The 26,599-nt window shown below is 49.6% G+C and overlaps 1 protein-coding gene across 2 annotated transcripts in view; it reads left to right on the top strand.

Annotated features, from left to right (window-relative positions):
• OPRD1 (opioid receptor delta 1) overlaps positions 1 to 16,589 on the top strand; it is a 37,966-nt gene extending 21,377 nt beyond the window's left edge. The window contains exons 2-4 of one of the 2 annotated variants that reach the window (XM_084787527.1): positions 3,521 to 3,870; positions 7,641 to 15,258; positions 15,437 to 16,589. In XM_084787527.1, coding sequence (XP_084643653.1) covers positions 3,521 to 3,870; positions 7,641 to 8,182 — 892 coding nt within the window. In that variant the 3' untranslated portion in view covers positions 8,183 to 15,258; positions 15,437 to 16,589. Of the gene's footprint in view, positions 1 to 3,520; positions 3,871 to 7,640; positions 15,259 to 15,432 lie in introns of both variants that reach the window. The other variant, XM_084787528.1, reaches the window with a different exon arrangement.
• The last annotated feature ends 10,010 nt before the right edge of the window (positions 16,590 to 26,599 follow it).

The following is a 26,599-nucleotide window of genomic DNA, read 5'->3' as shown; positions in this document are numbered from 1 at the left end:
GTCCAGGACAGCCAAGGCTACACACAGAGACCCTGTCTTGAAAAACCAAAAAAAAAAAAAAAAAAGAAAAAAAAAAAAGAATCACTAGGAAGTGACAGCCTGAAGCCCATTGTGGGGAGAGACAGGGAAATGGAAGCTCAAAGAAACAAACCATAGAACAGAGCTAAGGCGAGAATGTGTGACTTCCTGTCCACTTTTGTGCTCTCGCTATGCTACCCAAGTGGGTCCCAAACAAGTGTCTGGCTCTTTTCTTTCTTTTTCCTTTCTTTCTTTCTTTCTTTCTTTCTTTCTTTCTTTCTTTCTTTCTTTCTTTCTTTTCTTCCTGTTTTTTTGGCTGTCCTGGAACTCATTCTGTAGACCAGGCTGGCCTCGAACTCACAGTGCTCCACCTGACTGCTGGGATTAAAGGCGTGCGCCACCATGCCCAGCTTGCTCTTCTCTTTTAGTGTCTCTCTGTTACCCAGGGTGGGGGTGCTCAATTTGTGTGTGGGGTGTTTCTGCTCTCCCCAAGATAGGGTTTCTCTGTGTAGCCCTGACTATCCTGGAACTTGATCTGTAGACCAGGCTGGCCTCAAACTCACAAAAATCCACCTGCCTCTGCCTCCTGAGTGCTGGGATTAAAGGCGTGCTCCACCACCACCCAGCTTTAATGCTGTTTTTTAAAATTTGCTTTGTTGGGAGAGGGTCTCATGTAGCCTAGGCTGGCCTTGAGCTGGCTATGTAGCCAAGGCTAACTTCAAACTATCTCCCCATACCCTCCCCAGACAGGGTTTCTTTGTGTAACAGCTCTGACTGTGCTGGACTGTCTTTGTAGACCGGGCTGGCCTCGAACTCACAGAGCTCTGCCTGCCTCTGCCTCCCGAGTGCTGGGATTAAAGGAGTGCGCCACCACCACCACCACCGCCACCGTCTTAAAACGTTGAACTCTTCATCTTCCTACTGCCACCTTTCCAAGTGCTGGAATTACAGGTGTGCCTCACTATACCCAGAATTTGGTTGGTTTGTTTGTTTGCTTGTTTTTCCAAAACTGGGTCTCAATATGAAGCTCAGGCTAGCCTCAAACTTGTAATCCTCCTGCCTCAGTTTCCCAAGTGCTAGGTTTATGCTTCTGGTGTGCACTTTCCCGTTCAACCCCTGCAGCTGGGATCTGCCCTCAATAAAATCACTTTCCCTGCTCTTTAGCTATCACCTGACACGAGGACTTGTTCCTACCAGCCTACCCTTCTCTGAACTTTTTTTTAAACATTTATTTATTTTTGTTTTTCTTTCTTTTTTTTTCAAATTTTTTTAAAAAGATTTTTTATTATTATGTATACAGTGTTTTGCCTGCATGTACACCTGCATGCCAAAAGAGGGCACCAGATCTCATTATAGATGGTTGTGAGCCACCATGTGGTTGCTAGGAATTGAACTCAGGACCTTTGGAAGGTCAGGCCGTGCTCTTAACCTCTGAGCCATCTCTCCAGCCCTATTTTGGTTTTTTTGAGACAGGGTTTCTCAGTGTAGTCTTGGCTGTCCTGGACTCACTTTGTAGACCAGGCTGGCCTTGAACTCACGTCGATCTGCCTGCCTCTGCCTCCCGAGTGCTAGGATTAAAGGCGTGTGCCACCATGCCCAACTGAACTTTTATGTATTTATTTTTATTTTTTAAATATGTATTTATTTAATGTAATGAGTACTCTATCTGCATGTACACCTGCAGGTCAGAAAAGGGCATCAGATCACATTATAGATGGTTGTGAGCCACCATGTGGTTGCTGGGAACTGAACTCAGGACCTCTGGAAGAGCAGCCAGTGCTCTTAACCTCTGAGCCACCTCTTCAGTCCCTGAACTTTTATTATTATTTTTAAATCCCTTTTTCTTAGATTTATTTTATTTTGTGTGTATGCGTGCTTTGCCCGCATGTATGTCTGTTCACCACATGCAGGAATGGTGCCCATGGACGTAGTGAAGCCTCCATGTGGGTGCTGGGAATCGAACCCAGGCCTTTGCACGAACAAGTGCTCTTAACCGCTGAGCCAACTCTCCGGCCCTTAAGCATTAGGCTTGTTTGTTTCATTTTGATCGTGACAGAGTTTCTCTGTGTAACAGCCCCGACTGACCTGAACCTCATTCTGTAAACCAGATTGGCCTCTTCACTGGACTTTCTTACCAATCCAAGACGGGCACGAGATCCTGACCTCGCCCCACTGCGGCTGTGTGTTCACGATGAGGGCGCTCCTCTGGGAGAGTCTCCGCCACCCCACCCTGCGCCCAGCCCAGGCCCTGTACAGAAGGGACCATGAATGTGTGTGCTAGTCATGCGAGCTGCGTTGGGGATGGCCGTGTGCAGCACAGAGCGTATGGCGTGTGCTGGGAGTGTTAGCGGCCGTTTGATTGCCCACGTCTGGCCTGCTACCTGGGCTCAGACCGTAGGTTAGATGTGGGACAGCGACACCTTCCTCATAGCATGGGGGTCGGGAAGGAGAATGAGCCGTGGCATTCTCAGAAGGATGGGTCTAGTTGTGTCCGGGTTAGGAGGCCTGGATGGGACCCAAAATGGCCAGAAGTCCTGGGCTACCTACCACAGATGATACCTCAGGGGGTGTAAGGCCCCAGCAGAGCCTTCCCACTCAGAGCTGACTAATCATAACTCCCCAAAGACCACGCAAATGGTCTAGCTCCCAACTTCATTCTGTACAGATGAAGAACAGCATTCCGGGGTTGGTGAGAATGGACCACTGACCCCTCCCGTCCCCCTCCCCCGCCACCATGCTGTTCTCCGATTTCTGCCAGGCAAGGCCTCTGGCAGCCGAGTTACACCCTGCCTTTGTCCTGGGTGTTATATAATCACCGGGCTCGGGGCTACATTTTATTAACCATAAAAATTTACAACCATAAAAATTATGTTCCCAGGACTCCTTTTTTTTTTTTTTTTTGAGACACCTTTATATATGCGGCTCAGTCTGGCCTTGAACTCATGATCTTCTTGCTTCTGCTGCCTCGGTGCTGGGGTCGTAGGGTCCAGAGAGATCCTTACCCATCTGCTTTGGGGAGATGGAGCGATGGTCAACTGGGTGGTTCAGGGATCCAATCCACCTTGGCTCTTGACTTTTTCACTTTTTTTTTGCCTCCCACCCCACCCAGCCCCCGCCCGCCTCCCCGCCGCCCCATACCGAGACAGGGTTTCTCTGTGTATCCTTGGCTGTCCTGGACTCCCTTTGTAGACCAGGCTGGCCTCAAACTCCCAGTGATCCTCCTGCCTCTGCCTCCCGAGTGCTGGGAATTAAAGGCGTGCGCCGCCACGCCCGGCTCGACTTCGCTTTTATTTTGTGTTTTGTTCTTGAGGAAAGGCTTCAAGTACCCCGAATTCCCATTTCTCCTCAGGGTTAGCCTCCTGAATGCTGGGATGGCAGGCGCGTGACCCCACACTGGTCCCGCCCTTTTTGTGGGTCTTTGAGCAAATCCCTTCCCTCCCCCGTGTTTAACGGAAATGGAGATCCGTGAAGCGGATGAGTCACCCATGCATTTCCTTCCAAGGTACACTAAGCTGAAGACTGCCACCAACATCTACATCTTCAACCTGGCCTTGGCTGACGCGCTGGCCACCAGCACGCTGCCCTTCCAGAGTGCCAAGTACCTGATGGAAACATGGCCGTTCGGAGAGCTGCTGTGCAAGGCTGTGCTCTCCATCGACTACTACAATATGTTCACCAGCATCTTCACGCTCACCATGATGAGCGTGGACCGCTACATCGCCGTCTGCCACCCTGTCAGGGCTTTGGACTTCCGTACGCCTGCCAAGGCCAAGCTGATCAACATATGCATCTGGGTCCTGGCTTCAGGTGTTGGCGTCCCCATCATGGTCATGGCAGTGACCCGGCCCCGGGGTGAGTGAGCGGAGGGGGGCTGCAGTGTGGGTCTCTGACCACAGGGGGGCGCTCTGTGGATTTCCAAGGCATTTCTTCGGGCAAGTGGGAGGTGGTCGCCATTCATGGTGTGAATTACAGAACAGTGAGAGGAGAGGATTGGCCAGTGAGGTGGAAAGTCAGCGAGTGGGCGGCGGGGGTGGGGGTGGGGGGCTGGGGCGGAGTGGGGGTGGTTGTCTGTGGCAAGGAAGAATGACAGGGTGAGAGGTTGCTGGCCGAGAGGAATTTTATAATAGGATTGTGGACTAGCTGGCCAGGACTGTGCCGATTACAGGGAGTTGGATAAAGGGCCGAGGTGTGATTGTCTCTGACCAGTGAGCAGCAGGGGCTACAGGATCTGCAGACCCACCCCAAACTTCTCTTATCCCACTTTGAAAACCCACTGGATGGGCTGGGGAGATGGCCCAGCCGCCAAGAGCACATACTGCTCTTTCTGAGGACCTGAGTTTGTTTCCCAACACCCACATCAAGCGTCTGTAACCCCAGCTCCAGGAGGCTCTCACACCTCTGACCTTTGTGGGCACTTGGATTCATGTGCACATACCCTCCCCCCTTACACATAATTCAAGTAATAATAGTAATAATAATATTATTATTATTAATAAACACAGGAAGTTGCATATATACAGGGCTATAATCCCTGAACTCAGGAGCTTGAGGCAGCCTGGGCTATATAGTAAGGATCTGGAGCGAGAGGGACTCAGTGGGAGGATGTAATTACCTTAGTAGAGTGCTCACTTACCCAGCATGCTCAGCGCCCTGGGATCAATCCCCAGGGCTCCATAAGTCAGGGATGGATGGAGCCGCACACCCATAAGCCCTGCAAAAGGGTCAGGAGTTCAGGGCTAGCTTTAGCTCCATAATGAGTTTGAGGCCATCCTGGGCTACATGAAACCATGCCTCAAAAACAGAGAAAAAATAAGAAACAAAACAAAACAAAAACCAGAAAACAACAACAACAAAAAACCATCATTTGTCTGAATGGCCAAAGGCAGGCCTAGAGAGTGGCCCCCAGGGAGTGGCAGGCGGGTGCAGCTCCTGGGGTGTTTTGTTTTGTTTTGTTTTGTTTTGTTTTTGTTTTTTGAGACAGGGTTTCTCTGTGTAGCCTTGGCTGTCCTGGACTCACTTTGTAGTCCAGGCTGGCCTCGAACTCACAGCGATCCGCCTGCCTCTGCCTCCCAAGTGCTGGGATTAAAGGCGTGCGCCACCACGCCCGGCTCCTGGGGTGTTTTTATTATTTTCTATAGCTGCTATAACAAACATCCTGAAAGTTCAGGGGCTTTATATGGACATTTGTTTCTTACTCTACTGCCAATCCACTGGGTAGCAGAATAGTTTGGGGGTATCAGGCTCCCAGGGGAGATGCCCAAATCTTCCACTGTTGTTGTCTGGCCAGCACATAAGTACAGAAAGAAAGTCGGAAGAAATCATAATGACTTTTCCTTGTTATTTTTTTAAGATTTATTTATTTATTTATTATGTATACAGTGCTCTGCCTGCATGTACACTTGCAGGCCAGAAGAGGGCACCAGATCACATGACAGGGTTTCTCTGTGTAGCCTTGGCTGTCCTGGATTCTGTAGACCAGGCTGGCCTCGAACTCACAGTGATCCTCCTGCTTCTGCCTCCTGAGTGCTGGGACCAAAGGCGTGTGCCACTATACCGGCTTACCACTTTTCTTTAAAAAAGAAAAAAAATTTTTTATCTATTATTTATCATATATACAGTGTTCTGCCTGCATGTACACCTGCGGGCCAGAAGAGGGCACCAGATCACATTACAGATGGTTGTGAGCCACCATGTGGTTGCTGGGAATTGAACTCAGGACCTTTGGAAGAGCAGGCAGTGCTCTTAATCTCTGAGCCATCTCTGTCCAGCCCACCTTCATGTAAAGAAGTCTGGAAAGGTGTCACCAACCTGTGAGTCACACCACCTCATAGACAAAGTAGGGAAGGCTCTCTCTCTCTGTCTCTCTCTCTCTCTCTCTCTCTCTCTCTCTCCCTCCCTCCCTCTCTCCCTTCCTCCCTCCCTCCTTCCCCCCTCCCTCTCTGAGGCACATTGTGGTGATACATGCTCATAACCCCAGCATACAGGAGGCTGAGGCAGAAGAATCTTGAATCCAAGGCCACTTTATATTATACATCCAGACCTTGTCTGAAGGGGAAAACAACAACAACAACAACAACAACAAAACAAAACAGAATCAAGTGGTTTAGTTCCAGGCACACAGGCAGGCATTTTGAGGGAAGTTGACCTTAGACCCCAGGCTCCTGCCCTCAGCTCTCTCCTTCCTTTTGGTCCCTGGGTGGAAGTCTATAGAGGCTTGATACTCTGGGTGAAAGGGAAGATGATTGGTGGAGCACTTCTTAGATGCTCGACTCTCACAAGGCGGAGCCCTCAGGGCCATTATAAAGCCTTTGAGCAATTGGTTTTGGCTGAGCAACAGGGCCCCCATAGCTCACCATCAGCCTTCAGTTTACACATCATTACCTGCAGCCCTGCGGGGAGCTAAGCCAGATGGGCCTCCTCCCTCCTCCCTCTCCCACACACACACTGATCCTCAGGCGCCCCCAGGGGTCCTGCCAGCCTGAACTACCAGCCCCTTTCTCATGACTCTCAACCTGCAAGTCTAACTGTGTGGATCCGAAAGATCTTGGGTATCCCCCTGGGCCAGCTTCTGGCCTGCACAGAACCCTACAGCATCCTCTGAGGTGCTCATCTGGGCCACGCCCATTCTCCGGGCTAGGAAGTTCCCCTGCCTCTTCCTACAGGGCTGGTTGTGTTGTTCTATTTTACTTTGGGATGTGGTCTCAATATGTGGCTCCGTGCACTTGAGAGCCTCCTGCCTCAGTCTCCTGAGTGGTGGGATTCTAGATGTGTGCTATCTCACCTGGTGTAAAGTGGTTCTTTCCCTCCCCCCCCCCCAGACAGGGTCTCTCTGTGTAGCCTTGGCTGTCCTGGACTTGCTTTGTAGACCAGGCTGGCCTCGAACTCACAGAGATCTGCCTGCCTCTGCCTCCCGAGTGCTGGGATTAAAGGCGTGTGCCACCACTGCCCAGCTTTTTATTTTTTTTAATTTTTAAAAAAATTTTTTAAGATAGGATCTCAGGCCCAGCGTGATCTCATGTAGCTCAGGCTAGCCTAGGAGTTAATGTAGTAAAGGATGACTTTGGATTTCTCTTCCTCCTTGCCTACATCTTCTGAGTGCTTGGGTGTGCCATGTGTGTGCCATCAGGCCAAGTTTATACAGTGCTGGAAAGGTACTAAAACTTGAACCAAGGGCCTAGTGCATGCTAGGCAAGCACCCTAACAGCTGAGTTACACACACACACACACACACACACACACACACACACACACACCAGCCCTTAACACATCCTCTAAATCAATCTTCAGTACTGATGGATCCGTTGGAGCAAATCTGACAGTAGATAGTCAGTCTGCTGAATTAACGCAGTGACTGACATTACTGGCACAGGATAACGTATTACTGCCATCCAGTGACATACAGGCTTACAAAGGACCTGGGAGAGGACACAGAAGGGGACCTCCCAGACGAGGGCCAATTCTGGGGTCTTGAAGCATAAAACGGAGTTCACCAAGTAAAGGGACAATCTAGGTATGAGAAGCGCCTCGACCCAGTCAGTCATCTTGAAAGGGGACAAGCTGCCTCAGCCCCATAGGCACACAAGACCTCTGACCCGTGTCTTTCCTTGTTTCTCCGGGCTCAGATGGAGCAGTGGTATGCATGCTCCAGTTCCCCAGCCCCAGCTGGTACTGGGACACTGTGACCAAGATCTGCGTGTTCCTCTTCGCCTTCGTGGTCCCGATCCTCATCATCACGGTGTGCTACGGCCTCATGCTGCTGCGCCTGCGCAGCGTGCGCCTGCTGTCGGGCTCCAAGGAGAAGGACCGCAGCCTGCGGCGCATCACGCGCATGGTGCTGGTGGTGGTGGGAGCCTTCGTGGTGTGCTGGGCGCCCATCCACATCTTCGTCATCGTCTGGACTCTCGTGGACATCAATCGGCGCGACCCGCTTGTGGTGGCAGCGCTGCACCTCTGCATTGCTCTGGGCTATGCCAACAGCAGCCTCAACCCCGTGCTCTACGCCTTCCTGGACGAGAACTTCAAGCGCTGCTTCCGCCAGCTCTGTCGCTCGCCCTGCGGTCGCCAAGAACCTGGCAGCCTCCGCCTCGCCCGCCAGGCCACCGGGCGTGAGCGTGTCACCGCCTGCACCCCCTCGGATGGCCCGGGAGGTGGTGCTGCCGCCTGACCTACCCGGTTCTTCCCCTAAGTACCCCTCCTAAGTGAAGTGACCCACCGAACCAGCCCCTCCCCCGCCCCCGGGAGGCCGTGGCCACCATCTGAGCAGCTAGACTAAGGCTTGCACAGAGGGGAGACCTCGGCTGGGGGCGGAGCCTGAGGGATCCATGGCTCTGACATGGAGGGGCCAGGGCAGAGCGGGCGCTCCAGATAAGTGACACCTAAACTGGACCATTAGTTAGGCCTCTCCAATAGAGCAGAGCGTCAGCCTTGGGTTAACCTCGGGTTCTGGCCTTTTGAACACACAAGTCCAGTCTGAGACCTGAGGATTCCAGCTCCAGGAACCAGGAAGGGCAGTGATGGGGTCGATGGCTTGATGGAGCTGAGAATCTAGGGCTTTGTGTTATGGGGGGTGGGGAGTCTTAGGCGAGGTGAGGGGGACAGGGCAGTCAGTCAAGGCAGCTTAGGGTTTGGTCAGGAGATAACCCCCCTTCGGAGGGGTTAGCTTTAGAGAAAAATCAAGGCTCTCACCGTGTTCGAACTTCAGGCTGAACTCGCTGAGGCTAGGACCTGACGGGACAGCCCTGTGTCCCTGTGGGGCTGGGGACAGGTCAGCGTCCAGAAGTCGAGGCTCCCTGGATACCGAACAAGGCCTCCCAGAATCAAGTTCTAATGGGATCCCTGAGTCTCGGGAAGGGGTGAGAAGGTTCCAGGCTCTAAAACCAAGTAAGGCTTTGTGTCAAGAAGTGGAAGAAGGTCTGGAGCGTTGGCTCAGTGGTTAAGGGCATGTATTGTTCTTGCCGAGGACACAAGTTCGATTCCCAGTGCCCACATGTTAGCCCACAACCCTCTGTAAACTCCAGTCACAGTTAGATCCGGTGCCCTCTGACCTCTGTGGACACCAGGCATGAGCATGGTGCACATATATACATACATGCAGGCAAAACACTCATACACATAAAATAATAAAATAAGCTTTAAAATATATATATATTTGGAACTGGGTATGGTGGTGCATGCCTTTAATCCCAGCACCTGGGAGGCAGAGGCAGGCAGTTCTCTGTGAGGCCAGCTTGGTCTACATAGTAAGGTCCATGACAGCCAGATCTACAGAGTGAGGCCCTGTCTCAAAAAAACAAAACAAAAGTATGTGTCAGGAGGAGAATAGATCACTAGGTAGGGGGCCAAGGCTTCTGCTTATAGGTTAAATCCTGAAATCTGAGGGTGGATGCTATTGGGGTTCCCAGGGCCTAGTACAGAGCACAGAGACCCGTTGTGTTTGAGCACCCCAAATGTGGCACCTCAGCACGAGTGAGGGTTATCACCAAATACTTGGACCCTTGATTAGGACCTAGAAAAAAATCCCCTCGCCCTTGTCAGCATCTGGTGTCTGTCGCTTGCAGGGACTGGAGCTGGCCAAGTAGGACCTGACTTTGAAGGCGCTGAGGAAGACGGCTTTTACAGCAATGTTGTCGGCGTGGCCCTTTGCCACCTCTCCCTTTGCCTCTGTGTCTGCTCTCGCTGCCCCCCCCCTTTCAAGCTGGTGAGGGTGGGCACAGAAACTTATCCCGGCTCTCCTGGATGTCGGTTTGCCCTCTCCCCTGTGCTCCCCTCCACTGCCTCAGCAACCTGCCCCTGACTCCCTATTGAAACAGCCTGCTGACATCCTTGTAAAAACAAATTTAATTCTCTTCCTTTTTTGGGACAGATGGAAAGAAATTGACGCCTTTGTCTCAAACTAAAAAAGAAAGGAGCAAGAGAGACAATATAGCTCTTTTCTTCTTGACAACCATTTCTTTAGAACAAAAGCTGGAAGCTGTCACTCCGGCAGAGGCTGAACCCAGCCCTCAGGGAGGCGGGGCTAGCCTTCAGGGAGGCGGAGCTAGACTAGCAGGAAGGGTCCCTGTGATGGACCAAGTCGAGCCCTTTTTTTTTTCTCAGCGTGAAGTCCCTAAAAGCCTTGGGATCTCTGTACCCTGCGATGCAGTGTGATGGTCACCGCTGACATCAAGCCTGCTCAGCCACCACAGCCTGGAGCCTAGCCTCTTAGGCTGACCTTCACCCAATCGGACGCTATTACCGTGGAGATTTCTGTTTGGCTATAGTGGCACGGCTAAGATGGTCACCATGCCAAGGACGCTCCTGGACACTCAGGGTTAGGGCCCTCTTCTATCCCATAGGAGGTAGAAGAGAAAGGGGACAGTTAATCAGGGCAGGTTCCTAAAGCAGGTGACACAGGATTTAGGGCTTTGTCTCTTCCTCGCAAGGACCGTGGCCTTGTGCCCCGTCCAGGACAGGCCTGTCTTAGAGCGAACCCTTTTACCCTTACCCTCTTACTGCTCTCTCTTGTGGGGATGAGAATGACCTTTTTCTTTTCTTTTCTTTTCTTTTTTTTTTTTTTAAACTAGAGTTTCTTATAGCCCAGGCTGCCCTTGAACCCTGATCTTCCAGCTGGGAGCCTCCTGGGTGCTGGTATTATTGCAGGTGTGGTTTGAAATTTGTTTAAGCACTGAGCGCTTGATTGTGTCTGTATGGGGACCTGCCCTGATTGACTGTGTCTCTGTGGGGACATGGTCCTGCTACTGCGCACATGTGGAGGTCAGAGGTCAGGGAACAGTTTGGGGGAGGCGGTTCATTCCTGCCTTGTGTGTGTGTAGGGATTTAGCTTGGATCATCAGGTTTGGCAGCAATGATCTTTATCCTTTTATTTATTTGTTTTTATTATTTGTTTGTTTATTCATGTGTGTGTGCGCGCGCGTGCGTGTGTACATGTACACTGGCACCCTCCCCCCACCAAGTGCTTAGATCATAGGCATAATGTTACCACATCCAGCAAGATCTGGCTGCCTTTTTTTTTTTTTTTTAACCCTTTCTGACATTGGTAGACATCTGTCCTGGGATGAGCCTCAGCTGGGTGCAGACCATGCGCAGTCAAGGTAACACTGGCCTGTGCACTCCAGGCACTGAGACTCAGATTTCAATCAAACGTGTCTCCTCCCCAGAGAGCTCTCCAGCCAATGCTGGGAGGCAAACCAAGCACAGGTGACTGCATGCGGGTGTGACACGTAGAGTGACAGAAAGTCCCGGGAAGGATGTCGCAGGGAAGTGCCTTTTAACCAAGAACATGCTTGCAGGAATTCTGTAAGGGTCAGGGGTTTTACAGGATGCATAGGAGTTGGCCGCTGAGACACCAGTGTGTAGGAAAGCTTGAGTGCATTCAAGTGCATGGCAAACCCAAATGCTGTGAGTGGTGGAGACACAGAACTTAACTGGGCACTGTGGTGCACCAGGCTTGATGCACAACATCTCAGCTCATGGTCTTGACAGCCTAGGCTATAGGAGTAGCTGTGTCCTTTTTTTTTTTTTTTTTTTTTTTTGGTTTTTTCGAGACAGGGTTTCTCTGTGTAGTCTTGGCTGTCCTAGACTCGCTTTGTAGTCCAGGCTGGCCTCGAACTCACAGCGATCCGCCTATCTCTGCCTCCCGAGTGCTGGGATTAAAGGCAGCGTGCGCCACCACGCCCGGCCAGTAGCTGTGTCCTTATCTATCTATCTATCTATCTATCTATCTATCTATCTATCTATCTTTGAGCCAAGATCTCACTATGTAGCTCTGTCTGGCTTGGAAATTGCTGTATAGACCAGGCTGGCCTTGAACTCACAAATATCAGTCTGTCTCTGCCAGGCTATTATACCTGGTTAGTATCCTCATTTGTATGTATGTATGTATGTATGTACGTACGTACATATGTTTGGCTTTTTGGGACAGGGTTTCTTCTTGTAGCCCTGGCTGTCCTAGAACTCCACCTGTAGACCAGGCTGGCCCCGAACTCACAGAGATCCACCTGCCTCTGCCTCCCAAGGGCTGAGCTTAAAGGCGTACACTACCACCGCCGCCTGGATGTGGCTTCACATCTTCACGTCATATGTGAACACTGGCCTCAGAGAGTGGGAGAAGCCGCTTTCCCCTGCGTCACAGACCTTGTTAGGAGCGGCTAGAACTCAGGCCAGGAATTCTAGAGAAGATTCCCAGGTCCAGGTTTACGGTCAATTCCGAGCATCACTGAGGCAGAAAGACATTCCAGCTCCCGCTAGGACCCTGGGACGAGGCTCCTGGAGACTTAACAGAATGGGAGAAAAAGGACAATTTTCCGTGAACTCTTGTGCCTTTCTTGAGTTCTCCAAATCTTTGCCTTTCAAAATGTACCGTGCACGGTGCATTTTTAAAGCTCCAAATTGACAGTGTAATTCTAGACTATCAGAGCTCTCTTCCTCCCCAAAAATTTCCATTCCTTTCTCTCTAGGAGGTGGGAGGGAAGATTTTTGCCTTTGGTTTTAAAATGCCCTACAGTTTTCTAGTCTCTTCTCGTGATGTCCTGGAGCTCTCTCGGTGAATGCTAGAGTCTAATGTTAGCCTTCCTTCTCAGCGCCTCGGTCATCCCTACCTGCAGAGTGGAATTCCTTTGTGCAGGGGTTGTGAGGATTAACTAGGTAATGTGTGTATAGGTGGGGTCTGCCACTCAGCAGGTAGCTGTGGCTGGAAAACAGAGCTGGAGTGCAAGGTCAGCGCCCAGAGACTCAGGGGGGAAAGTACACATGGGCCTCCAGGGTGCAATAAGGAGAGGAGAAGTCTGGGACCCTGGCCTGGGGAACCCCTTTGCTTCCAAGGCTCAAGACTAAGAAACCACTGGAGCAGCAGGAGGAAGGAGGGGGAGACTGTGCTGTCATGGAAACGGGAGGGGGAAGGCGTTCCCAGGGAGAGGGAGTGATGGGTAATCTCAAGTACAGTAAAGAGGTCAGGGTCGGGGGTGGGGGTGGGGAGTCAGAGGGCAGGAGGTAAGGGTAAACCAGAGACCTCAAGTTTTTAAGAGAACCCCAACCCAGCTTCAAATCTCAGCCCTGAAGTGAATCAGGCTCACAAACTAGCAAAGTTTTGCCCGCTGTTCCCTTCTAGAGGTAAGACGAGAGGATGGGCAGTCTGTAATAAGATGACCAGTGCCTAATCAGGTTCCTTTTTATTTATTTATTTAGATTTTATGTGCATTGGTATGGGGGCAAGGGTGTCCGATCCCTCGGAACTGGAATTCCAGACAGTTGTGAGCTGCCATGTGGATGCTGGGAAAGTGAACCTAGGTCCTTTGGAAGAGCAGACAGTGCTCTTAACCACTGAGCCATCTTTCCAGCCCCTAATCAGGTTCTTGTGTTGGCTAGATTCATGGCCGCTTGTAGCAGCTGGCTCTTAGGTGAGTTCCCTCCAAGAGCCCCCTCCTAGCCCTCAGATATTACAGGTCAAATGCCTTCAGAAGTTTCTGGCACATAGTGGGCCCAATATAGGGTTCTTTCCCTAGTAGTTACGTCGGTGCCAAAGCTGGCTATTGTAAGAAGTCTGCTTGGCTTGGAATTCGAAGTGCCTGGCAACGTGGGCACTTGGCACCTGGAGAGTTACTGGGGCAGGGAGTGCCCTGGCTGAGCACCTGCTGGCCCCCAATCCGAAGGCCCGACTCCAGCTCTCAGTATCAGCAACAGATTATGAACTTAGAACTGCGGAGCCATACGAAGCCTCTAAACTCCAGACGGTGAGGTTCCCTGCTAGGTCCTGGCCTCAGTGCTTTACACACAAACGCTTTATGGAAAAGGCCTGGAGAGATGGCTCAGCAGTTCTCGCAGAGGACCTGGGTTCAGTTCCTAGCACCCAGATCAGGCAGCTTACAACTGCCTATAGTTTTCTGGAAGATGACCACTCTGTCCTCTGCAGGTATATATACAGTATACACGCACTCACACAGATACATACACACATGAACTCGCTGGGTGGTGGTGGCACACACCTTTAATCCCAGCACTCGGGAGGCAGAGGCAGATGCATCGCTGTGAGTTTGAAGCCAGCCTGGTCTACAGAGTGAGTCCGGGACAGCCAAGGCTACACAGAGAAACTCTGTCTCAAAAATCAAAAAACAAACAAACAAACCCCCCAAAAAATATATATATATATGAATTCTATGCCTGTTTCTACACCTACCTTCCTTTCATTTATTTTGAGTCAGGATCTCATGTAGCGCAGGCTGGCGTTAAACTCACAGTGTGTCCCAGGTAGACGTTCAATTTCTGATTCTCCTTCCTCCACTTCCCTCATGCCGGAACTACAAGGTGTGCACCACTACACGAGCTCCCATCTGTTTGTTTGTTTTCTGAGACAGGGTCTCTCTGTGTAGCCTTGGCTGTCCCGGACTCACTTTGTAGCCCAGGCTGGCTGGAGCTGATGAGGAACCTCAGTTTGGGCATACTGAAAGAAGCTGTCAGTCACGTGATGGTACACGCCGTAATCCCAGCACTGGGGAGGCGGGTGATCTCTGAGTTTGAGGCTAGTCTGGTTTACAGAGTGAGTTCCAGGACAGCCAGAGCTATACAGAGAAACCCTGTCTCAAAAATAAATAAATTTTTAAAAAATGATGTGTAGGTAAAGTTTATGATTTTTGTTTTGGGCTGTGTGTGGTCCACGAGCAGCCCCAGGATCCCCTGCCCAGGCTCTGGTCCCAACATCAACACCAGGAGGAGCCGTGGTGCACAGCTGTAGTAGGCAGGTCTCACAGGTACCAGTTTCATACACTAACTCAATCCTCCCAAACTGACTGTGAGGCAGGCAGTATTACGAGGTTCCGGGAGGTAGTGGCCTGTCTATGATTGTCCCAGAAAGAACCCATCTTATGTCTCTATTTTCTCCCTCCACCTCCCAAGAGGGAACACCGATTACTCAGAGAGACCCCAGAAGTGTTCCCTGTGCTAGGGCCTGTAACATGTAACGTTGGCAGCACATGTGAGCCACCTATGAACCTGCTGTGACTTTGGCAGGCTTGTCTTATACCTGTGTCTTCCTGCTTTGAAGGCCTACTGGCCTATGATATTTTGACTACCTGTCAGGTCTTTGCTACGTAATCTTGGGAAAGTCTCTCAGCCCATTGCCTCTAGACTTTAGTAGCCAGATGAGTGTAGTGGCACAAGCAGAGAGCTGAGGCAGTAGGATGTCACATTCAAGGATAGCCTGGGCTACATGGTGAGATTCTGTCAATAAGAATGAGGAGGAAGCTGGACGTGGTGGCTCACGCCTTTAATCCCAGCACTTGGGAGGCAGAGGCAGGCGGATCGCTGTGAGTTCGAGGCCAGCCTGGTCTACAAAGCGAGTCCAGGGCAGCCAAGGCTACACAGAGAGACCCTGTCTCAAAAAACAAAAAACAGACAAACAAACAAACAAAAAAGAATGAGGAGGAAGGAAAGAGAGAGACAGACAGACAGACAGACAAACAGACAGGAAGAGAACTGGGTCTAGTGGCTCACGCCTGTAATCCTAGCACTCACTGAGACAGGAGAATTGCTGTGAGTTTGGGGCCAGCCTGGGATCCAAGACTGAGACCTTATCTCAACAAAACAAAACAAAATAAAACAAACAAAAAGACAACAACCTCCAAACAGACAGAAGAAGACGCTTACTTGGTAAGAATTTGAGATTTAGGAAGAATCTGTGAATGAGAGATTTGCATTATTTGGTCGTGGAAATTTCCAGCAATCATAGATAGCAAATGCTCAACAAATGGGTGTCTTTTATTACCTTGTGTTTAAGTGTTTCTATACCAACCCTTGCCTGTCATCTTCTCATTCCGCCATACCTTTTCTTGATAAGCTGTCTGTGTAGCTCAGGCTGGCCAGAATAGCTCCTCCTGCCTCTGCCTCCCCAGTGCTGGGATCACAGTCATGAGCCCCCATGTCCTGCCAGCCCTCTCCTTAATGCTGTGGGCAGGTCAAAGCAGAGGACTTTTTCTTATAAACGTGTCCTCGTGTTGAAGGCAACTTCCGGAAGGATTTCCTCTCCTCCGTTCCTTACCTGTGGCTGTCCTCTTTTGTCTCTCCCTGGGACCCAAGAGTGAGGACAACCTAGGAGAGAAGAGAGGTCACTGGTGGCCTTTGGCTGGCACCCATCTGGGACTGACTCATCTAGAGTCCCCTCTTGGCTCCCAGGATGGAGGCAGGGAATATGGCTTTGGCTTTTTGCCCTTTTCTTCCTTGCTGTAAGTCAGGCCAGTGTCTGTCTGTCTGTCTCTCTGGGCCTCTGGATGATGGAGTGGTAGAAAAAGGAGTCAATGGATTCAGAAGGATCTGCTACCTGTAAGGAGAAATGAAAACTCTCTCTCCTCTTCCTTGATCCTCCCCCAAGCATCTATTGGTAAAAACCCACTGCATATTTATCCAGAGATGGAAGAGCACGAGGGGGTGGGCTGAGGTGATATTTGTCCTGTGTGGGGGTGAAAAGCAGACATGGCACAGACGGAACCTGTCTCATAAACTTGGCTTTTGGTCCACCCTAGATCCCATCCCGGCACCAATATCCAACTTCTATTTTCCAAATAAAGTGAGCTTGGTTCTCAATACTTGTGTCTCTGGATCTTTTTTTCTCTCTCTCTCCTTTCTTTCTTTCTTTCTTTCTTTCTTTCTTTCTTTCTTTCTCTGTGAGACAAGGTCTCACTATGTAGCCCTAACTGGCCTAGAGTTCACAGAAACCTAAGGGCCTCTGCCACCTGAGTACTGGCTTTTTTGTATTCTTTTTCTAGTTAATTGTCTATTATTAGTGTTTCTCCCTCTCCCCTCCCCCCTTCTCTCTCTCTCTCTCTCTCTCTCTCTCTCTCTCTCTCTCTCTCTCTCTTTCTCTCTCTCTCTCTCTCTGGGGTGGGGAGAGCAGCTTGTGCCATGTTACACATATAGAGGTCAGAGGTCAACTTCATGGAGTTGCTTCTCACTTTCTACTTGTACATGGTGTTAGTTTTTTGTCAACTTGACATAAGTTAGAGTCATCTGGGAGGATGGAAACTCAGTTGAGAAAATGCCTGTATCAGACTGGCCTGTAGGCAGGTCTGTGGGGGCATTTTCTTGGGGTGGGAGGGCCCAGCCTACTGTGGGTGGTGGCACCCCTAGGCCTCTGCTTCAGTTCCTGCCTCTACATTCCAACCCTGACTTCCCTCAGTGGTGGACGGTGACCTGGGGCATGTAAGTTAAACAAAATAAAACAAAACAAAAACTCTCTGTGTAGTCTTGGCTGGCTGTCCCGGACTCACTTTGTAGACCAGGCTGGCCTCAAGCTCACAATGACCTGCCTGCCTCTGCCTCCCAAGTGCTGGGATTACAGGTGTGCACCACCATGCCCGGTGTGCACTGGTGTGCACTGCCAAGCTGCTTTTGATCCTGGTGTTGATCACAACTATTGAAAGCAAACTAGGTCACATGGGCTTTGGGAACTGAACTCCGGTTGACCAGGCCTCGGGTGGCAGAGCTGCCAGCTCCCAGCCAGGGAAACCCCAGCCTGCAGGAACCTAGCCTGGAAGAGACAAACAGACAGGGGTCTCTGTAGGCACTCTGAGCCTGACCCAGGCCTTGTCCCTTTCCTTCCCCAGCTCCTCCCCATCTAGGCCTCTTTCCATAGAGCCCCGCCAAGTCCCACCCTTCAGGGGCTTCCTTTCTCCCAAACTCCTTCCTGTTCCTCCCACGCCCCCAGGCTCTGTCTCTTGGCCACAGCATCCTCTGCCTTTGTAGACCAGGCTGCCCTCGAACTCACAAAGATCAGGCCTCTAATGGCCTGCACCACCACACTCAGCCTTAAGCGTTTATTTTAGAGATGCGCCCAGGCCTGGCTAACTGACTGTCTCACCCTAAGTTGGGATGTTTTGGAGCACAGCCCCTTACTGGCTTTTTGCGGTCTCCTTTAGGGGGAAAGGTTAGAGTTAATAGGAAACATCCATGGGTGTGTTCAATAGGAGCCCAATAATGGGCTGTTAGAAAAAATACAGTGGGGCCTGGAGAGATGGCTCAGAGGTTAAGAGCACTGTCTGCTCTTCCAGAGGTCCTGAGTTCAATTCCCAGCAACCACATGGTGGCTCACAACCATCTACAACCTCTTCTGGCCGCAGGCATACTTGCAGGCAGAGCACTGTATATGTAATAAATAAAAAAAATCTTAAAAAAAAAAAACAGTGGAAGGTAGTGATGAAAGCGAGACTATGGTATGGAAGGGAGTCACACACTATGGAGTAGGTGGTCACGGGTATACATCAAGACAGCTTGAAAACATGCTTTGTAAGGCAAAGGGCAATCATGCATATGGTCATGAGTTCAGTGCAGGTTGAAACACGTGGTTTTCAGGGTGCTTTAGTTTTAGGAAAAAGAGATTTATTCTCGTAAGATATGGAAACGTAACAACAATATGGCCTCTGTTCTGGTTTCACGTTCTTCCCTTGGCTTGCATAACCCATTCAGATCTTTCCGAAGGGGGCAAGCATGGTTTGATGTTGCCGGGTGAACAAAATTCTGGCACTGGATATCTTGTGGGTAATAAGTAATACATTAAAAAACACAGAGTGGGTGGGGCGGTGGTGGTGGTGCACACCTTTAATCCCAGCACTCAGGAGGCAAAGGCAGGTGGATCGCTATGAGTTTGAGGCCAGCCTGGTCTACAAAGCGAGGCCAGAACAGCCAAGGCTAATATGGAGAAACCCTGTCTTGAAAAACACAAAAAACAAAAAACAAAACAAAACAAAAGAAATGGGAGGACTAAGAGTGACAGTCTTTCAAAATAGAGTTACCATGGACTTTCTATTGCTCAAACATACTCTTGGATGTCAACAGATCCCTGGGATGTGTTGCTTTAATGTATCAGATTTCTCCCACACCATTGATAACCAAATCAATGACTTACATAGGGAAACGAACAAAATCTCCCAGGCACAGGTCAAATGGCCCTTCTGGCTGAGATGGCTCATTGGCCTCATCATAGTTTTCTTATTAATCATAATATTTGGGCCCTGAATTTTTCTTTTCTTTCCTTTTTTTTTATTTTTCTTTTTTAAAAAAGGGTTTCTCTGTGTGGCCTTGTCTGTCATGGAACTCACTCTGTAGACCAAGCTGGCCTTAAACTCAGAGATTTGCCTGCGTCTCCTGGGATTATAAGACTACACCACTACCTCCTGGCTCTGGGCTTTTCTTTTCTTTTTTAAAGTTTATTTTATTAAGTATACAGTGTTTTGAAAGCATATACACTTGTACGACAGAAGAGGGCACCAGATGTCATTATAAACGGTTGTGAGCCACCATGTGGTTGCTAGGAATTGAACTCAGGACCTCTGGAAGAGCAGTCAGTGCTCTTAACTGCTGAGCCATCTCTCTAGACCCTGTCTCGAAAAACAAACAAACAACCAAAAAAAAAAAAAAAGAAAGAAAAATAAAAGAAAGAAAAACAAAAAGAATTTGTTGAAGACTAATTATGCTGATTAATTAATATTTAGTCAAGTTTGTATTGTTACTCTGGGACTGGCCAGTCAAATCAGTCGATCCCAGTTGCCCTCCTTGCATTATGGGTAGAAAGGACTTGTTTTCCTTCCTTCATCCGAATAATGGGACCTGGTAGGAGGGGGCAGTCCCCGCCTTACAAAGTAATGTTAAGCAATTCCTATGGCAGGTGTTCTATTCCCCAATTAAAAGACAGGATCAGATCTTAAGGCAAATGGGAGCATAACTGATAACCAGAGACCAATCATATCGACAGCCAAGGACGTAGGAACAAACTTAAATCCTAGAAATTCTAACTTTTCAGGGGCTCCGTTCAGTTACAGTCCACCTCTTCCTTCTTCCGGTTCTCCTTTGGGTCTTCCGGGTCCTCTGGTGCCGCCTTCTTCTTCTTCTTCTTCTTCTTCTTCTTCTTCTTCTTCTTCTTCTTCTTCTTCTTCTTCTTCTTCTTCTTCTTCTTCTTTTGTTTGTTTTTTGAGACAGGGTTTCTCTGTGTAGCCTTGGCTGTCCTGGACTCCCTTTGTAGACCAGGTTAGCCTCGAACTCAGGTCAATCCACCTGCCTCTGCCTCCCGAGTGCTGGGATTAAAGACGTGCGCCACCACGCCCGGCCCTCTGGTGCCTTCTTAAGGAGAGAGAGAAGAATCCAGGCAGGGATCCCGGTGACGTCGACAGCAGTGGAGTCTGGAGAATGACATAATTCACGGCCCTTTCCTCCCGGTTCAAGCCTGTCAGTTCTGAATCAGTAGACCACCAAGGACCAGCACAGCACCTCCCGGCCGGAACCGGTGATCAGCAGGCTGGTACCCAACAGGCTGAACTGCCAGGACCTAAAGGAAATCTTACCCAAAGTCAGTTGCAATCCTTTCAAGGACTTGGAGATTGGAGTCAGGCAGTCTGATAACCCGTCCAGCCTGCACCCAAGGGATGATGGGAGGTGGTCCAGCCTGCACCCAAGGGATGATGGGAGGTGGTCCAGCCTGCACCCGAGGGATGATGGGAAGTGGCCCACATGGGGTAAACTTCTCTCGATAAAAGGGTGCAGTGGACCCTGAGACCACCAGTTCCGAGTGTACTTAGTTAAAACCTCCTTTAAAGTCCTGTTCATCCTCTGCCGTCCCGAACTCCTGAGTGGTACATCCAATGGAGTTTCCAATTTACGTTAAAAGGCAGGAAGGCAAGGCCAGGGTCAGATCCCAGAGACAGAGGGAGGCCAAATCTGGGGTCATCTCTTCTATCAATTTCTTGGCTACTACCTGAGCTGCTTCAGTCTGGGATGGAAAGGCCTCTACGCAGCCTGTGATAGGATCAACCAGGATCGTGTATTCCTGGCTTGACTTCAGTGAAGTCCGGTTCCCAGAATATACGAGGAGCGGTACCCTGACTCCGTCTTTCTGGAGGGAATGTGTTCCTTTTTGCGTTTACCTCAGCGCAGGTCAGGCAACGGTCTGAAATGTCTTGATTTGTTTGTTTGTTTGTTTGTTTGTTTTTGGAGGGTGAGGGTTGAGACCTGGACTCAACTTTGTAGACCAGGCTGGCCTCGAACTCACAGAAACCCACCTGCCTCTGCCTCCCAGAGTGCTGGGATTACAGGTGTGCACCACCACGCCAGGCTAGAAGTATTTCTTGATGTTCAGGCAGCCAGGATCGAGGGGAGATGAGTTCTGAGATCTTAGGTGACAGGTGCACAGAACGGTATAAAGCATTTAACCAGTTCTGGCCCAAAACTTTTGCTGTGCAAATTCTTCTGTCCACCAAGATCTACCATCCAGGGCTGGAGAGATGGCTCAGAGGTTAAGAGCACTGACTGCTCTTCCAGAGGTCCCAAGTTCAATTCCCAGAAACCACATGGTGGCTCACATCCATCTATAATGAGATCTGGTGCCCTCTTCTGGTGTGCAGGCAGAGCACTATATACATAATAAATAAATAAATATTTTTTAAAAATCCATCATCTACCAAAAAAAAAAAAAAAAAAAAAAAAGAAGAGCCGGGCGTGGTGGCGCACGCCTTTAATCCCAGCACTCGGGAGGCAGAGGCAGGCGGATCGCTGTGAGTTCGAGGCCAGCCTGGTCTACAAAGCGAGTCTAGGACAGCCAAGGCTACACAGAGAAACCTTGTCTCAAAAAAACCAAAAAAAAAAAAAAAAAAAAAAAATCCATCATCTATTGCAGTTTCTCTGGGCCCCCAAGTCAGGATATGACGAGAGTTCTCCTGGGTCACACTCAGGGACATCTTCATCGAGGCTGAGTATGTCTCCAGAAAAGCAAATAGCTCTAGCATGGTTTGGGGACAGGGTTCTCCGAGTGCAGACTCCTTGACAGTCTGACCTGCATAGCTGTTGCCTTGAGTTTGAGTCTTTGGTCTTTTTGGTGTCCTGTGTAGAGGAATTCTAATTCAGAACATGGCTGCTCTGACAAGAGATCACACCCAAAGACCTTCCAGGTCTGTGTGATCCGGCTGGAATACAAACACGCCTTTAATCCAGGAGACAGAGGCAAGCAGATCTGAGTTCAAGGCCAGCCTGGTATAGAGCAAGTATCAGGTAAAGAAAAGCTTAGGGGGCTTGAGAGATGGCTCAGTGGTTAAGAGCACTGACTGCGCTTCCAGAGGTCCTGAGTTCAATTCCCAGTAACCACATGGTGGCTCACAACCATCTATAATGTATACATAATAATAAATAAATCTTTAAAAAAAAGAAAAGAAAAGCTTAGGACCAGTTGTGGTAGTCCACGCCTTTAATCCCAAACAATGGAGGTAAAGTTAGTTTGTAGAAGGAAGCAGCCATGTTTGAAAGTGATGTCTAGTTGAGTGGCAGAAAAAGTAACAAATCAGAGAAAGATTGGACAGAGTAGGAAGAGAAGAGAGAGGAAAGGGAAGCTACTCAAGGGGCCATGCAGAGAGACAGAGAGGAGGCAGTGTTACCAGGACAGTAATAGAGAGACAAGTTGCAGACAGAGAGAAAACTCAGTTAAGACCGAATAAGCCAGAGACTGAGAAGGAGCCAGAAGATTAGAACAGATTGCTGGAGTTAGTTTGAGGCCAAGGAGAGCAATTCAGAGGCTGAGAGAGAGAAGCCAGATGGAATAAATCACCAGAGAGAGGAGTTTGAGGCAAAACAGCTGAGCTGAACCAGCCAGCCTAGAGCTCAGAAAGAACAAGTAAGGGTGAACGTACTCAGCAGTAAGTCTCAGAGGCTGAGAACGTTCTAGGCCTAGGTTAGATTGTACATAGGCTAGAAGCTTCCAGGACTAGGCCTAGGTTAGCAGAAGAAGGCAACCAGCCTCTCAAACAACAACTGAAGCAGATGAATAAAAGTTTCTGTTACAGCCGTGGCCAGTGTATTACAGCCAGTTCAGCTGGCAGCCAGATGGCCTCTACCAATTGAATGATTGCATGTTTACTTTTAATAGTCTTTTTTTTTTTTTTTTTTGTGTGTGTGTACTTTTAATAGTCTTTCAACCTTAAGTGAGTGAGCCCTTCTGTCTATAAATCTGTCTGTGAGCATGAGCCTTGGCAAAGGCATAGTGACTTTCAGCAAGAAATGTTCCTCATTTTTTTTCCTTCACCCATCTGAAGGCCTGCTCTTTGGGCAGATGTGCCTCCAGGGCAAGGCTTGTGACCTCTTTTTGACCTGTGACCATCCCCCCCCACACACACACCTGCTCCCTTCCTGCGTGAAGCTACTGCCGGCTGTGTGGAAATTCCAGTCCCTGGCGGTGAGAAGGAAGTCAGTCAGGTCAGGTCAGGTCGTGTGCCTTGGAGGATGTCCAGGATTTTCACACAGTCATGGGTGGGCTCTTCAGGGTCATCGTCTGGCAGCAGGGTGGTGGGGTTAATGGCCAAGGACTTATCAAAGGTCAATCTGTCCTATTCTAGGAGAAGGGCCGGATACCAAGCCAGACAGGCACTTGATATCCACCAGTTGGTAGCAAGGTTTCCACAGCATGTGTTGCTGTTAGAGTCAGTCTGGCCTACTGTGAGTTTGTCAGGCTCCTTTACAAGGACTGCAGTGGCTGCATGGCTCTCAAACAGCGGGGACACCCAGAGGCCATAGGGTCCAGTCTCTCTGAGATACAGGTCACCGCTCTCTTCCAGACCCAGAGTCTGTGTCAGGACCCCCTTGGCAATGCCCTTTCTTTCATGGACATAGAGGTGAAAGGGCTTGGAGACATAAGGGAGAATGGGGGGGGCGCGCTCTTTTAAATTTTTTAAAAGATTTATTTATTATGCATACAGCATTCTGCCTGCATGCCAGAAGAGGGCACCAGATCTTGTTATAAATGGTTGCAAGCCACCATGTGGTTGCTGGGAATTGAACTCAGAACCTTTGGAGGAACAGCCAGTGCTTTTAACCTCTGAGCCATCTCTCAGCCCCTTCTTTTAATTTCTCATAGGCCTGTTTATGTTCCTCAGTCCATTTAAACGGGGTGTTATCCCTGGTTGTTGCTGGGTACAAGGGTTTGGCAGTGTCAGTGTCAGCAGACCGCGTATCCAAGAGACAGCAACATCCGACAGCTCCCAGAATATCCCTGACTTGTTTCTTGGTTCCTGAATCTGGGGTTTGCAGTAAAGCCTCTATGCAGGCTTGGGACAGAAATCTTCTTTCTCCCTTTAATTCATGCCCCAAGTAGGTAACTGGACAGCCGGGTGTGGTGGCTCACGCCTTTAATCCCAGCACTTGGGAGGCAGAAGCAGGTGGAGCGCTGTGAATTTGAGGCCAGCCTGGTCTACAAAGTGAGTCCAGGACAGCCAAGGCTACACAGAGAAACCTTGTCTCGAAAAACAACAAACAAACAAAGTTGAGCTTTTGTGGAAACTCTGTAGCCTAATTGGAGCAGAGTCTACAAAAGGCCTGGGTGGTTCTTGGTCTTCCACATCTTGCACATGTTGGAGGGAGGCTACCTCAGGGTGCTCACTGCAGAAGAGGCTTACGTCCTGATCGAGCATTGTCCCTGAAGTTGCCAGGAGAGTTCTTGACTCCTCGGGGGTCTCTGAGCCAGGTTACTTACTTGTACTGATAGTCCTAACTCAGGGTCAGTCCATTCGAACAAGAAGATGGTTGGACTTAACTTTGTCAGGGGAGTGGAGAAGACCACGTCCTTTAGATCTAGTAGAGATCCAGGCACCCAGTGTTTGCTACTTTGTGGGTTCCTTTGTCTCTCTTCCACCCTTATTAACTCCCTAACACTAGATAGGAGAGAGAAAAGGACAGAGGGGAAAGGGGACAAAGTTATCACTAGACTACTTCCTGCTGATTAGGGTCGTCAGGTTCTTCGGGGCAAGGTTGACCTTCGCCGTCAGGATGTCTAATTTCTTCTCCTCATATAAAGGTAAGAGATGCAAACAACAGCATCCAACCACCACCCAGCCAACAGCAACAACCCTGCTCCTCAGGGCCCCAGCATTTATATAGCCTCTGAAAAGTTCCCAGAATTCCAAACGTCACACACATGCAAAAACTGTCTGTAGCTGGGAAAACCAAGCCATTGCTGGAGCAGGAGACAAATCATAGTGACCCACCGTGAAGCAGCCCCGTATCCCCACACCCGGGGTTAAAATGAAAATATATTCCCTTAGCACTTCTGTGTTTGTTTGTTTGTTTTTTGAGATGGGGTTTCTCTTGTGTAGCTTTGGCTGTCCTGGACTTGCTCTGTAGTCCAGGCTAGGCTGGCCTGGAGCTCACAGCGATCCGCCTGCCTCTGCCTTCCTGAGTGCTGGGATTATAGTTGTAACAAAATAGTGGATTCAGAACAGTCAGGTCAATGGCCTCCACCCGCTGTACTTCCCTCAAGTCATGTATTGGTCTATAGCCTTGAGTTCCAGGTTACCATAGGCAGCTGCAGTCCCAATTCAAAGGTTCCTTTGCCCCATAGTCTTCCATAGCTAGGACCAGTTAGGTTTAGGTGGATGGGGTGGTGACCTGCAGGGGGCGGGGGGGGGGGGGGGGGCGAGTTCACCTGTTTGCACTGTGGACATTTATTCTCCCAGCGCCCCATCCCTCTGCAGCAGGCACGTTGATTTCTTTGTGGTGACTTTTTCTTCATGAGAGTGGCTGAGTCATATATTACCACCAAGGTGGCATGCTCCACCTTTTTGGCCATTTGGTCTACCTTACTGTCTCGGTTGTCAAATACCCTTTGGGTTCTTTCTTTCTATTAAAAAAAAAAAAGTATTTATTTTTATTGTATGCACATTGGTGTTTTGCCTGCATGTGTGAGGGTGTCAGGTCCTCTGGAACTGGAGTTACAGACAGTTGTGAGCTGTCATGTGGTTGCTGGGAACTGAACCCAGGACCTCTGGAAGAGCAGCTAGTGCTCTTAACCACTGAGCCATCTCTCCAGCCCCCTTGGGTTATTTCTTCTCTTTTCTTAAAAAATATATATTTATTTATTTATTATGTATATGAGTGCTCTATCTGCATGTACACCTGCAGGCCAGAAGAGGGCATCAGATCACATTCTAGATGGTTGTTAGTCACCATGTAGTTGCTGGGAATTGAACTCAGGACCTACCTTTGGAAGAGCAGACAGTGTTCTTAACCACTGAACCATCTCTCCAGCCCCCTTGGGTTATTTCTAACAGCTCTGAACAGCCCTGCAAATCATCTATTGTTTGAATTTCCATATATATATATATATATATATATATATCAGGGGCTGGCTGGGCGACAAAGGCCAAGTTAATCACCTTGAGAGTTGCTAAGTCTTCCTGAGCTGACCTATAAGAGCCTATAGCCCATAAGCTTCCAGGAGGCACGCGGGGGGGGGGGGGCAGAGGGGGCGGCGGCGTTCAGGAAGGGCTCTGCTTTACATCAGCTACCACACAGATTAGTGGATCTTCCTCCTGCCCTTTTCATCCTTCCTATCAGAGCCTGGTGGTAACTATTGGGTGACTCCCTACCTCCCTCAGTGAGTTCATCAGCCAGTGAAGCTATTCCAGGAAGTGCCTCAGCAGCCTTTGTGAGAATCCACTTCTCCCCTCAGTGGTTAAAAAAAAAAAAAAAAGTGTGGAGAGGCTGTTGAGTGTCACCCTAAATGGGGAGGTGATGGAGAAAGAATCGACCAGAGAAATCAGGGAGTCGGACTGACACTGAGAGTGGGTTCTGG

Source organism: Acomys minous (genome assembly GCF_964271855.1).
Source record: "Acomys minous genome assembly, chromosome: 6".
In the NCBI taxonomy this organism is placed as follows: domain Eukaryota; kingdom Metazoa; phylum Chordata; class Mammalia; order Rodentia; family Muridae; genus Acomys; species Acomys minous.
The sequence above is the reverse complement of the archived record's forward strand: the minus strand, read 5'-3'. Positions and strand labels throughout refer to the sequence as shown.